The sequence below is a fragment of the Neophocaena asiaeorientalis genome, unplaced genomic scaffold (genome assembly GCF_003031525.2).
Source record: "Neophocaena asiaeorientalis asiaeorientalis breed wild unplaced genomic scaffold, Neophocaena_asiaeorientalis_V1.1 scaffold598, whole genome shotgun sequence".
Taxonomy (NCBI): Eukaryota; Metazoa; Chordata; class Mammalia; order Artiodactyla; family Phocoenidae; genus Neophocaena; species Neophocaena asiaeorientalis.
Window position 1 is genome coordinate 81,291 of NW_020173036.1, and position 13,236 is coordinate 94,526.

Sequence of the window (13,236 nt, forward strand, 5' to 3'; positions counted from 1 at the left end):
CATACGACTAAGACATCAGCTAAGGAGGTAGGCAGTATGGCACTGTAGTTAAGCGTGGGGTCAGACCTAATGTCATCACTCATCAGTGTGTGACCCTAAGCAAGTTACTTCATTTCCTTGAACCTCGATGTCCTCACTGATAAATGGCACTAAGGCTTATCTGTCGACACCATGGGGTACCCAAGAAGACCCACCAAAAGGGCTTATAACCAGTTAGCACAGCAGTTGGGAGCACAGGAAATAATCCATAAAGGGTGGTTGTCATTACCAGAAATATCCATAACTCAGTTCCTCATTCTTGACCAAAACTTTAATTTACAACTTAGTATACAATATGATGTCTGTAACTTCTTGAAATTCTCAGCTGGCTCCTGCAAGGAAACAAAAGTGAAAAGCTTTAAGAACTTTTATTTTCAATAATTCAAATCCATCATTCTTGTTCATTCAGTTATTCAAGCATTCATTGAGCATCAGTCATGTGAGTAGCCTTGCAGAAGAGTCAAATCACCTTGCAGATTTCTCAAAGGGTTTACAGTCTAGCCGTTAAAATGTTAATGACTATGTACAGGAATACTGGAAATTATGTAAGAAAATAGGAAGAGGCTAGTGCTGGCAGAGCCGTTAACACTAGGGAAACAAGAGGCCTGGTAAGGACCTTGTAAGGCCTGGTAAGGACTCTTGTCCATAGGAAAGCCAGCGACAGGAAACGAGCTATAAAACAGCTTCACTGTTTGCCCCACCACCACCTGCCCCCATATACACAAAACTGCTGTGATTTTCATGTCAATAAGCTCCTTCGAATTAAAATAATAGCAATACTAGTAGTATGATTTAATGGGAACACTTAACTGTCTCTTAATGCTTCCTATCCTTTAAAACAATTTCCAAGGTATTTTGAATGATGGCAATTATTAATGTACAATGGTTAATTTTTTTGTTCTACATTTTTATTGTGGTGTAATTAAAGATAAAATGCGCAGATATTAAAGGTCTAGTTCAACGAATTCTGACAACTGTATGTACCCACATAAACCCAACCCCCAACTCTACCTCTACAGATGAGTATCACCAGTTTGCAGACTTCATATAAATGGAATCATTCGTTATTAGTACTTTTAAGTGACTCACTCTTTTTGCTTAATATGATGATTTTGAGATTTACCTAAATGACTGTCTTGTAACTTGTTTTTTTGTGTTTTTTTTGCGGTACGCGGGCCTCTCCCTGTCATGGCCTCTCCCGTTGCGGAGCACAGGCTCAGCGGCCATGGCTCACGGGCCCAGCCGCTCCGCAGCATGTGGGATCCTCCCGGACCGGGGCACGAACCCGCGTCCCCTGCATCGGCAGGCGGACTCCCAACCACTGCGCCACCAGGGAAGCCCAGTAACTTGTTATTTTTAATTGCTGAATTATTACTCAATTGAAGGAATATACTGTAATATGTTTATCCATTCTCTCACTGATGTACAGTTAGGTCTAGTTTGGAGATACTAAGAAAAAAATTGCTATGAAAAATTCTGTACGGATGGCCATATTATTTTCATTTCCCTTGACTAAATGCCTAGGAATAAAATCGTTGAATCCTAGGATATACGTGTTTAACTTCATTAGAAACTGCCAAATAATTCTACAGAATTGTTGTACCTTATTACATTCTTACTGGCAAATATTCCAGCTGCTCCATACTGTCATCAGCATTTAAAGTTGTCAGTCTTTCTAGTGGGTACAAATGATATCTTACTGTAGTTTTAATTTGCATTTCCCTGGTGATTAATGATATTAAGGGCCTTTTTTCATGTGATTACTGGCCATTCATATATCTTCTTTTGTCAAGTATCTGCTCAAGGCCTTTGCCCATTTTTCAATTGGGTTGTTCATCTAATTTTTGTTGATTATAGAGGTTCTTTACATATACTAGATACAAGCCCTTTGTTGGATATACATGCTGTATTTTTTCCCAATTAGTGGCTTGTATATTTATTTCCTTAATGGTATCTTTTGATAGCAGAAATTTTTGATTAGGCTAAATCAAATTTATCAAGTTTTTTTTACATCAGTGCTTTTGTGTGCCTTAGGATTATGAAGATACTCTCTTGTACTTTCTTTTAGAAGCTTTAAGAGTTTGGGTTTTATTTTTAGGTCTATTATCCATGCAGTGATTAATTTAAAATCATATTAAATGAGAATGTCTTAATCCGTGAGGGATTTGTGGGGAAAGGAACTCCTCCTAGTATCTTCCTTTTGAAAGAAAAACTCTCTCTGACTTCCTGATTTGGAAAATGAAAGGGCCACAACCTTTTACTGTTTAAAGAGTTAATTCCATGCCATTCCATATTGTAACATTCCCGTATGCTCAAATTTTCCATTAAAAAGCTGAAGGTAGAACACTGTACTTTTTTTGCAACTACAAACAAGCTCCGTATCTATCTTGTCCAACACTTTAAGCCCTGTGCATTGTTGGTGCTTAAAAAGTCTTTGATCGGGCTTCCCTGGTGGCGCAGTGGTTGAGAGTCCGCCTGCCGATGCAGGGGACGCGGGTTCGTGCCCCGGCCCGGGAAAATCCCACATGCCGCGCACGGAGCGGCTGGGCCCATGAGCCATGGCCGCTGAGCCTGCGCGTCCGGAGCCTGTGCTCCACAACAGGAGAGGCCACAGCAGTAAGAGGCCCACGTACCGCAAAAAAAAAAAAAAAAAAAGTCTTTGATCAATAGATAGATAAATGGGACCCTAAACTGTAACATAGCTTAGGAAAAAATAATTTTTTTAAACATGAAAAGGAAGATGAGACTAAAAGTGTGTATGGGGAAAAGGGGGGCAGAATGACAGCAAATGTGAAAATACCAAAGACAGAAATTAGACATGATGTGTTAATTGTTCTTCATGCTGTTATAAAATGCACTGTTTCTTTGAGACCATGATAGGTGCAAAGTCAAAACATGTTTACTGACAAAAGTTAAATATAACTTTAAAAAGAAACTTGGAGTATACTCACTTGGAAAGAGTTGAGTCTACATTTTCAGTCTTCATCATCAGGAAGGATACCTAATTCTTCATCCGTCCACTGGGAAGGATCTGGATATGGAAAGTGGCCCTAATGACAACCAATTAAAAACAAAGTTCATGAATCTATACTTCACGCAACTAAAAGAATCTACACTCCATACAACTGGTTACATTTTAAAAGAAATGTTGAAAAAAAATGTGATTAAAAAAAAAATCCTTGGGCTTCCCTGGTGGAGCACTGGTTGAGAGTCCGCCTGCCAATGCAGGGGACAGGGGTTCGTGCCCCGGTCCAGGAAGATCCCATATGCCGCGGAGCGGCTAGGCCCGTGAGCCATGGCCACTAAGCCTGCGCGTCCGGAGCCTGTGCTCCGCAGCGGGAGAGGCCACTACAGTGAGAGGCCCACATACCACAAAAAAAAAAAAAAAAAAAAAAATCCTCGACATACCACAGGAACAAATTCTCCTTCAACTATCTGATGGTCCAGCTATTCTTCAATCTGTTCAAAATGAGCTATGGCCTGAATTTTAAAAGCCTTGCCATTTTGGAGCTACTGGCCTAAGCCAGCATTTGAGTATGTGTTTGTGATGGAGCGTGGGCGGTACGGAGACAACAGATTGCAAAGATACCGCATGTCACAACAATCTCTTGAATCCCTGACAAAACATAAGGTCTCAAACTGTCCTGTCATTCCTGCTGGGAGATTTGGAAGCATTCCTTGTGTGTCCTGATCTAGGGCATATTCGGCTGCATCATTATCTCATGCCAGACAGCCACACAACAATCCTGACAGCTGACCTACAGTGAGATAAAGGTGTCTATGTGCTGCCACAGACACCATGCAGCTCCCTACTGGGTGACAAGGGCACAGAGAAATTGTAAGAGAAGTGGGATATTAATCAACCTGATGCTTCTAGAACTCACTGTATAAATTTAAGATTTTTCCCTATCCTAAAAGAAACCCCAAATTTACTAAAATTCAAAGTATTCTGGATCAATAAGCATGGATTTCAACGGCTTCAAGGTGTAATTTCCTAGAGAATAGCATCTGTGCAAATGTGATTAAAAGCTCCTTTTGAGGCCAATGACATGTTAGAAAGTCACCAGTAACTAACTTCCCTCCTGAGGGAAGTTAGCCCACATCCATCCCACCTCAACCTTGGCTGCCTTGGGCCTCAGGACAGACTAAATAACATTTATCATTTAAAGGCACTTAACTGTGAAACTTAACCTTCTGATGAACCCCCTACCCTAGCTTGGAAAGTAAGAGAATTAGCTTCTATATTCTCCCTTCCAAATATGGCCACCAAACAGAAACCGTAAGACATGGGCCACCTACATGTAATATACATCCTTGAGTGGAAAAGGTCAGAGACAATATGTTTCATAAAATAAAAGGATTCCTGCATATACATAAGGACAATGTGGTGAAGAGATACATCCAGGTTGAAAAACAGTCTACAAACAGACAAAAGAAACAAGGTAAGCTATTAAGAGATCTTCCCTCCCCATACCCAAAGGACAAGAATTCTTCTCCTGCACTTACCAGCACGGCATCTGAGTCATGCCAAAAGCGCCAGAGAATCCAGAACCACATGGTTGCACTGAAGAACTCTGCCTTGATCACCTGGGATCTGGTCAGCTGGGGAAACTGCCTGTACTGGGGCTTGATATGCACACCTCCACCAGCACTATGTGACAAAACGAAAATGTTAAGCAGCTTGCTATATCTTCAAAGTATGAACTCATCCAAAACTTTGAGTTACAGCCAGAAACTGAACCTTTCTCATCTCCTCCACGAAATACAGAATGGCAGTGCTCCACAGTCCCTCGAAATACTCCTTTTTCAGAAGTTGCTTTAAACTTGTACAGCAGCAAAAACTGGCCTGAATTGACAAGAGGCTAATTATGATTTTCATTTAGTGAATATTCATGTAGTTTACACCAGAAATATGAATGTGCTGACTATGGGGTACTGGCCCCAAGGGTTTTGATTAAGGAATCATAAACCTGTAGTAGTAAGTCACTAGCTTATCCAGAAAAACAAATCAAATTTATTTTGTCTGGTTAGCCATCTATTTCAAAGGCAAATTATGTCTCTGCTCTATTACAATCTTTATTAAAAGACCACTTTATGGAAAAGAGGACTCAGCAGACCCTTTTTAATAAGCCAAAAGCACTGAGCAAAGCAGAGTCTTAAACAGTAAGTTTGAACAAGCCTTTCTGGTTTTTGTGTTTTCATTTACTGTTGACAAGGTGAGGAATATGATCCATATGAGCTATCCTCATGTTATTCAGCTGGACTGTAATTATCACAGGTTGAATCTAATTCAAATAATAGAATTTGTACTTAATGGGGCTACTTTCAAGTCCTATTCAGCAGCTATATGTATGCTATTACATACAAATGGATATAGAAAATTTAAAGAGAGGAACTTCCCTGGTGGTGTAGTGGTCAAGAATCTCCCTGCCAATGCAGGGGGACACAGGTTCGAACCCTGGTCTGGGAAGATACCACATGCCACAGAGCAACTAAGCCCATGCACCACAACTACTGAGCCTGCGCTCTAGAGACCACAAGCCACAACGACTGAGCCCACGTGCCACAACTACTGAAGCCCGTGCGCCTAGAGCCCGTGCTCCGCAACAAAAGGAGCCACCGCAGTGAGAAGCCTGCACACTGTAATGAAGAGTAGCCCCCATGCGCCACAACTAGAGGAAGCCCAGCACAGCAACGAAGACCCAGCACAGCCAAAAATAAAAATAAGTAAAAAAAGTTTCCGTCAAGCATCACTGCTTTACACCCTGAATTTATCATACTGTTTCTGTATGCCAATTTTATTTAACAGTATCTATTCAGGATCTATCTGCATATAGATACTACATTATATAAATAAACCATGGGGGTGGGAATTCAATATATTGTAACAACAGGCTTCCTCTTTGATAGGTTTTGGATATAGCCTAGTAATAAGTACCCATCAGTTAAACTCATTTAAAATAAGATTTGAGAATTATAGTTTAAACCCATTCCCAGAAACTCTCCACATTTAATTACTGCTAGAGTGACATGTTTTAACTATGACTTGAAATAAGTGGATCACTGACTGCAAGGTGGAAATCTTTTTGAACAAAATTTGAAACACTGCAATTAGAGAAAAGGAATGCATGACATAACAACTGCCATGATTAAGGAATATAAACATTCCACAAACATCTAATGTTATGTTCCAAGACAGGCTGTTAACTGCACTATGGCAAACTAGACAAGCTGAACAACCCTCCAAATGGAAACAACTACAATAGTAGTTGAGATTTTTTTTTTAATTTTTAATAAGTCATTGACCAGACACAAAAGAAAGGAATCTACCAAGGGCAAAACCCAAGTTAAAACAAGACCTGGAAACTACATGAGCACTGAAGCTGGCCTTCGCCCTGAGGGTTTCTGCTGTTCCCCAGACTCTGTGACCCTCTACCTGGACAGCTGTGGGAGACAGGAGAAGCCTGGGGCCCACGCAAGATGAGAAGTCTAATTACTAGACCCCTGAAGAAAGCTGCAGCCCCATGATATAAGAGTGAATGGGACATAAACCTGCCATGAAGAAGGGAACAGGAATTTGTTACCAGTAGCCAGTCCTCAGGTGATACACCCAAATTCACACTACCTGGGTTTTGGACATTATGGTCCAAGAGAACCTCAGCCCAAGATTTTAAAGTGGTATTGGATTCTCTGAACCCCTGAGAAGCAAGACCTCAAAGAATTCTGACAGATAAAAGTTCCAGGAAAAGCTCACAGTCAAAAATTACAAGGAAATAAGACACTATGAGTGAGAATCAGCAAAACAACAGACAGCAGTATCAAATATACAAGACTTGAAAAATGGATAATTACAATTTATAATACAGGAAACACGTTATTTTTAAATAAAAGTTTGAAATTAAGAGCAAGGAACAAGAAACTATAAAGATCAAGTTTGAAACAACAGAATTTCTAGAAATAAAATGTAATCATTTGAAATAAAAAGGATTAAAGCCAGGATTAGACACAGCTAAAAAATATGAAAAGAGGTTAGAAGGATGAGAAAACCCAATATATGCCTAATTCGTGTCCTATAAGAAGAAAACAGAATGGGGAAGAAACAATATCCAAAGAAATAATGGCTGTTCCAACCCAGGGTTTTTAAGTGTCAAGTTTAAAAAAAAAAAAAGCAAGCACCATAACGCTCCATTAAAGTTACCTTTTTAAAACATAAACCAAGGATGAACTGGGAGACTGGGATTGACATATATACACTAATATGTATAAAATAGATAATAAGAACCTGCTGTATAAAAAATAAATTCAAAAAAGAAAAATAAAATGCAATTTAAAAAGTGTAAAAAAATAAAACATAAACCAGATCATATTACTTTCCTGCTTAAAGCCTCCAACAGCCTGCCATCATTCTTAGAATAAGGCCTTGTCCTACAAGGCCCAGCCTAATCGGGGCCCTGCTTGTCTCTCTACCACTGTCCCCTCACCAGCTTGCTTGCCCATTATCAGCACTCAGAACCTTTTCACTTGCTGTCTCCTTCGTCTGAGAAGCTCTTCCTGGCATTTTTGCATGGCTGACTACTCATCACTTAGGTCTTAGTTCAAATCAAACCTTCAGGCCTGCATTCCCACATCATCCTAGGTATAATAACCCACCCACCAAACCCAGACACTCACTAGATTAATCCCGTTTTCCTTCATGCCACTTAAGAGTACCTAAACATGTTCTTTCCTACTTGTTGTGTCCTCTCTCCAGAATGTAAGCTCCATTATCTTTCTTGTATTCTGCTCTATCCCCAGCACCTAGAAAGACTCTCCAGAAAACCTACTGACTTAAGTATTCACATACTGTGAAATACGGTGTGTTACGGAAGTACCAAGACCTCGGTGAAGAGGAACACCCCCTAGTCTTCCCATGCAGGTCAAGGGCTATTGTTGGTGGCTCTCCATCTCTGTCCTTGCTCAGGTCACACATGCCTTTTCCTTCTCGCCACCCCACACCTGTCCCAGCTCCATATCCTTAATAGACACATGGCTTTAGGCAAGTCACTCCCTTTAATTTTCCTGGTCTCAGTTACACAATACTTGTATGATCCTTAGTAGGCACCAGCAGCCCTCTTAAAACATTTTAGAGATTTGTTATTCATTTACTTACCTGGAAGTCAACATTATTATCCCCATTATGTGGGTGAGAAAACTCAGTTATTAAAAGATCATGAAACTTTTCCAAGCCATACAGCAAAAGTGTGGCAGAGATGAGATTTGAACAGAGGCACTTTGGGGGCTGAATCCTGCTTTTAACCACTATTCTGCACCGCCTCTTGGTAAAGTGTAGATCATGGTGTAAGGGGCCTGGCCCATTACTTGGAGAAATCCAATGTACTATTTTCAGTCCTGCTCTTACTGAACCTCTCTGCACTACCAACTCCTTTTTGGTAGACGTGCCCTCCCCTGGCATCCCAGCACTATGCTCTCCAGCCGGTTTCTTGGGCTACATCATGGGTGACTCTGCTTTTGCTCACTCTTTAAATTCTGGTGTTGCAAAGGTGAACTCTATAGTATGGGACTTTGGGTGATAATAATATGTCAGTGTAGGCTCATCAACTGTAACAAATGTACCGCTCAGGTTGGGGATGTTGATTATGCAGAAAGCTATGCACGTGTGGGTCTGGGGATTTATGGGAAATCTCGGTACCTTCCACTCAATTTTTATGTGAACTTAAAACTGCTCAAAAAAATACTTTAAAAAAAGAAAAATTCCGATATTGCCCAAGCATTTACTTTTGGCTCTCTTCTCTTCCCACCCTTCGGCACTCTCTACGGGTGACTGCCTCCACGCCCGTGCCTTAAAGAACTAATTCTCTAGTCTGCAACCACAGTAATTTTTCAGAATTAAAATCTGGCCGCATGGCGTCTGATTAAAACCTCTCAACGACCGATTATCGCCTGCGTTCGAAACCCCTGAGCCAGGAATAAGGACTCTCTACCATTCCTTCCCTACGTCCCAAGGTCTCCTGTCTCACCTTGCCTCGAACTTGACGCTTCAAACTACACCGGCAACGCCCTCGCCTCCCCAACTCCTGCTCTCGCTTCCAGATTAGCTCCAGCCGTCTCCACGTTCAACTGTCAAGTTCCCGAGGGCAGGCTCCCGCTGGGGCAGGGCCCGCCCGAAACACACTTCAACCTGCCGAGCGAGCAGAGCTCCCCGCCCCACGACCCCCCTCTCCCGGGCCCCTGGGTCACGCCGTCAGCCTACGAGTCCCAGCATGCCTCGGGGTGGAGGTCGCTGCAGACCCGGATCTGCCCGTGGGGCTCGGCGTCAAGGTGAGGGCGTCCAGAAGACTGGCACTTTTCGTTAGATGCAGGCGAAGCCCCCACCGCAGGCAATACTCACTGACGGACTCCAGCGCCTCCAGCCGCCCGCGCGCGTAGGCCCCTGAAGAAGTGGCCTCCAACGCGCGCTAAAGGCGCTAGACGCGTCAAAGCCGACATGCCAGCCCACGTTCAGTCAGCAATTCCCAGGCCGCACCGCCGCTCACGTCACTTCCTTTGGCGCCCCTCCCAGTGACGTCAGTAGCGTCGCCCCGCCCATCTCCTGGAGGGGAAAGTACGGAGGCGGGCGGGGAAGGAGGAGTTCCTGCCTCAAATTAGCGTCGGAAGCTCTTCCCAGCTGTGAGGACCGTGGGGCCGCTAGCTGAGCTCGCCCTCCACACGGAGGGACCCGGCTCGCCGTGGCTTTGATGGTCAGGAGGCGCCTCTGAAAGGCGAATGGTGTAGCCGGCCCTGGAGAACTCGGCTAGGTGGAGCCCCTGGATGGGCGTGCCGCGCCTCGGCGCTCCGCTTCAGGAGCCCCTCTTCGTTACGCGGGCGCTAAGAAACTTAACCCTGAAACTGAGCTCGCTCCTCCTGACCGGTGCTTATCTAGATGCTGTTACCCGACCTGGACCCGCCTCCCTGCCTGCTCTCCTGAATTAACTACCCTTCCAGACCGTGTTAGGAGGCCACATCCTTTCTGAAACAGTATGTCCTTCCCAAAGCTAGTCCACTGTACTCTTCTTTCCTGCAAAGGCTCAACCGTTTCTTTAAAGCCTTCATGGTTGTATTGTTCTGCAAACTTGAACTTGATTACCAACCCGCAGCCAGTCGTTCCCACATGTCAGCACCCGGACTGGTGGTATCAGAAACCCCTGAGGAGCCCGACCCCAGATATTACGTCTGGATTAGGGCCAAGGAATCTGCCTTTTAGCAGGCCTCCAATTTATGCCTCCTTGATCCTGAGCCAGCTCTGGATTCTTGGCTTTTGTCTCTTAATATTGCCTTCCATTAAGTCCTGGACGAACTCCAGACTTCTCTAGACACCCCTCCCCCAGTCCCCAAATTCTTTTTTTTTAATTTATTTATTTTTGGCTGCGTTGGATCTTCATTGCTGCGCGCAGGCTTTCTCTAGCTGCGGCGAGCGGGGGCTACTCTTAGTTGCGGTACACAGGTTCTCTTGTTGCGGAGCACGGGCTCTAGGCGCGCGGGCTTCAGTAGTTGTGGTTCGCGGGCTCTAGAGCGCAGGCTCAGTAGTTGTGGCTCGCGGGCTCTAGAGTGCAGCCTCAGTAGTTGTGGCGCACAGGCTTAGTTGCTCCCCGGCATGTGGGATCTTCCCGGACCGGGGCACGAACCCGTGTCCCCTGCATTGGCAGGTGGACTCCCAACCACTGCACCACCAGGGAAGTCCCCCCAAATTCTTAAGGTCCCCACTTACAGGTTATAGTTTTCCCAAGAATTTCCAGATTTGATTAAATTATAAACTTAACCTGCCAGCCTCACACCTTAGAGATTTCGATTTGAAATGGATCACCTGCCCAGCACTGAAGACTTCACACTGAGTCATAAGCATGAAAAATAGGAAACTTATGGAGAGAAATGTAGACCTGAATTTAGGGATTTGAGTGCATTGAATATAACTGACGCTACTTCTGTGGCAAGATATGGGCCTCCATGTGCCCTGTAACTGGAAACCCCTCTCCCTGGAGAGAGGCTTACATAAAGCTATGATTACCATGATGCCCTTCTGAAGAACTTATTGATTGACCTCTGGCCCTATAGGACTCATCCCCCCACACCCTGCCTTTTCCTGCCCTCTTAACTTCTAAGTATATAAATTATAGGAAAGAATTTACTATTTTCTGGGTGCAAGTTGACTTCCCAGTTGACATGCAATAGTGTGGCTTTCTCTGGGCTACCATTCACCGCTTACCCTTCCTAGTGACATATACAAATCACTAAGATAGGAAGTTCACGAATTGGGAGGACAGGGCTTTCCATCCTTCCTAAGGGAGCTCTCTGCCCATATTATACAGCTGCCTGCCTTGCTCCCAGGAAAGAACAATGCTGTGATTCCTAGGCCACACAAAAAAAAAAAAACACAGCATAAACACACAAACAAAAAAGCATAGAACTTGAGTCTGAAGATCTGGAGTTCAAACCTCAGCTCTGCCAACAATTAGCTCTATGAATTTGGACAAGTCACTTCTCCAAGCCTCAGTGCCTTTCATCAGCCATTTAACAGAGTACCTGGCCCACAGCGTGTGCTCAGCAATTTTTTATTGCTTTGTTAATACTTTCCTTTCCTGGTAGCAAAAGCTTTTCAGGTAAACTAAAATTCATTTACCTTCCCCTTCTTGCTGAATTACAAAATAAAAAGTTTTAACTTTAATGCTGGCTTGTATTTAAAGCAATATTGTTCTATAGACCATTTGTGGGGTCCTTAGCTCTAATGTTTTGCATCACAAATTCTGACTTTTTGCTATAAAAAGTTTAGGGTCCCAATCAGTAAACTATTTTGACTATGTAACAGCGACGCATATTTGTTTTGCAGACATGCTCTAAAAACACCAAGGGCAAATATCCCTGACTGCCTTTTGCAGGTTGCATGACGACCCTCTTTTTGGTTCTCAGATAAGCACACTATTTGAATGGATGCATTTTAGAAGGTGAGGGAAAGGATGCCAAGCCCAGACACTGAGCTCTCAGCTTCGACATGCAAATCAGATTCAAACTGTGAGATAACAAACTGTGAGGACAGACTCTAAATGGCCTAACATTATAGCATCTAATCCCAAATCAAAAATCTATCCCATAGCTAGAAATAGAGAACACAGCAGGGGGATGAGGAAGGAAAAAAAAAAAAACTTGTTTACACAACTTCATGTTTATTTAATTTTCTACTATTTTTATTTTATTTTTTTGGTTTTTGGTTTTGGGGGGGCTTTTTTGGCCTTGCTGCAAGGCTTGTGGGTTCTCAGTTCCCTGACCAGGGATTGAACTCGGGCCACAGCAGTGAAAGCGCCGAGTCCTAACCACTGACCACCAGGGAACTCCCTAATTTTCTACTTTTAAAGGCTTGCTTGATCTCCCTTTCCCTATAAGCCTTGTAAAGAAGAAAGGAACTTATCTTTCCAGTGGTTTTAGTAACACAGAAATGAATCTTGTTCTATCTACTTTACTAGGATTGAGCTGTGATCTTCCTTCGGGGAGATGCCCTGCTGGACACTTTATCTACTTATACCCAAGAAGTAGCCTTTTCTCCTTATGAAGATGAACGTATAAATCAAGTTTAGCATTTTTAAGATACTTCTTTTAAAAATCAGCAAATTATCTGTGTTAAAGCACAACCATTAACCATTTTTCTCCTCTTCAATCCAGCCTGTATTCGTTTTCTGTTGCTGCCGTAATGGCTCCTGAGGAACTGAGGCCCTCGGTCCAACAGCCCACAAGAAGCTACATGAGTGAGCTTGGCATCAAACACCCCCGTGGAGCCCCAAGATGCCTGCAGGCGTGCAAGACTAAGCAGAGGACCGGCTGAGCTGCACCCACATTTCTGACCTGCAGAGACTATGAGGTAACAAGTGTAGTCGTATTAAACTGCTACATTTGGGGGTAGTTTGTATGCAGTGATAGATAACTAATACATGTCACTGTGGGTTGATGGAATCCATTGGCTTTAAAGGAAGGCTCAGTGGTGCTGGTGTTCGCTCAGGGAGACACCTGCTGTATGTCAGTGCCCCCTTCTCTCCCCCACAGTGTAACTGTATGTGCCGAATGTCTGGCTGGCTTGCCCATGAGGAGGAAGCTGAACAGGGCTACCTGGAGCCCCCCAGCACCTCACTGCCTGATTCCAATGCCCTCCCCTCAAGACCTGGAAGGTACAAACAA

At 43.6% G+C, this 13,236-nt stretch overlaps 1 protein-coding gene across 1 annotated transcript; it reads right to left on the reverse strand.

Moving 5' to 3' along the window:
* Positions 1 to 292: 292 nt before the first annotated feature.
* Positions 293 to 9,582, reverse strand: NDUFB2 (NADH:ubiquinone oxidoreductase subunit B2). Its single transcript, XM_024742496.1, has 4 exons — positions 9,428 to 9,582; positions 4,546 to 4,690; positions 2,991 to 3,089; positions 293 to 371 (listed from the first exon to the last, which is right to left on the reverse strand). The coding sequence occupies exons 1-3, from the start codon at positions 9,523 to 9,525 to the stop codon at positions 3,015 to 3,017; spliced, it is 318 nt and encodes a 105-aa protein (XP_024598264.1). The 5' UTR covers positions 9,526 to 9,582; the 3' UTR covers positions 293 to 371; positions 2,991 to 3,014.
* Between the last annotated feature and the right edge of the window lie 3,654 nt (positions 9,583 to 13,236).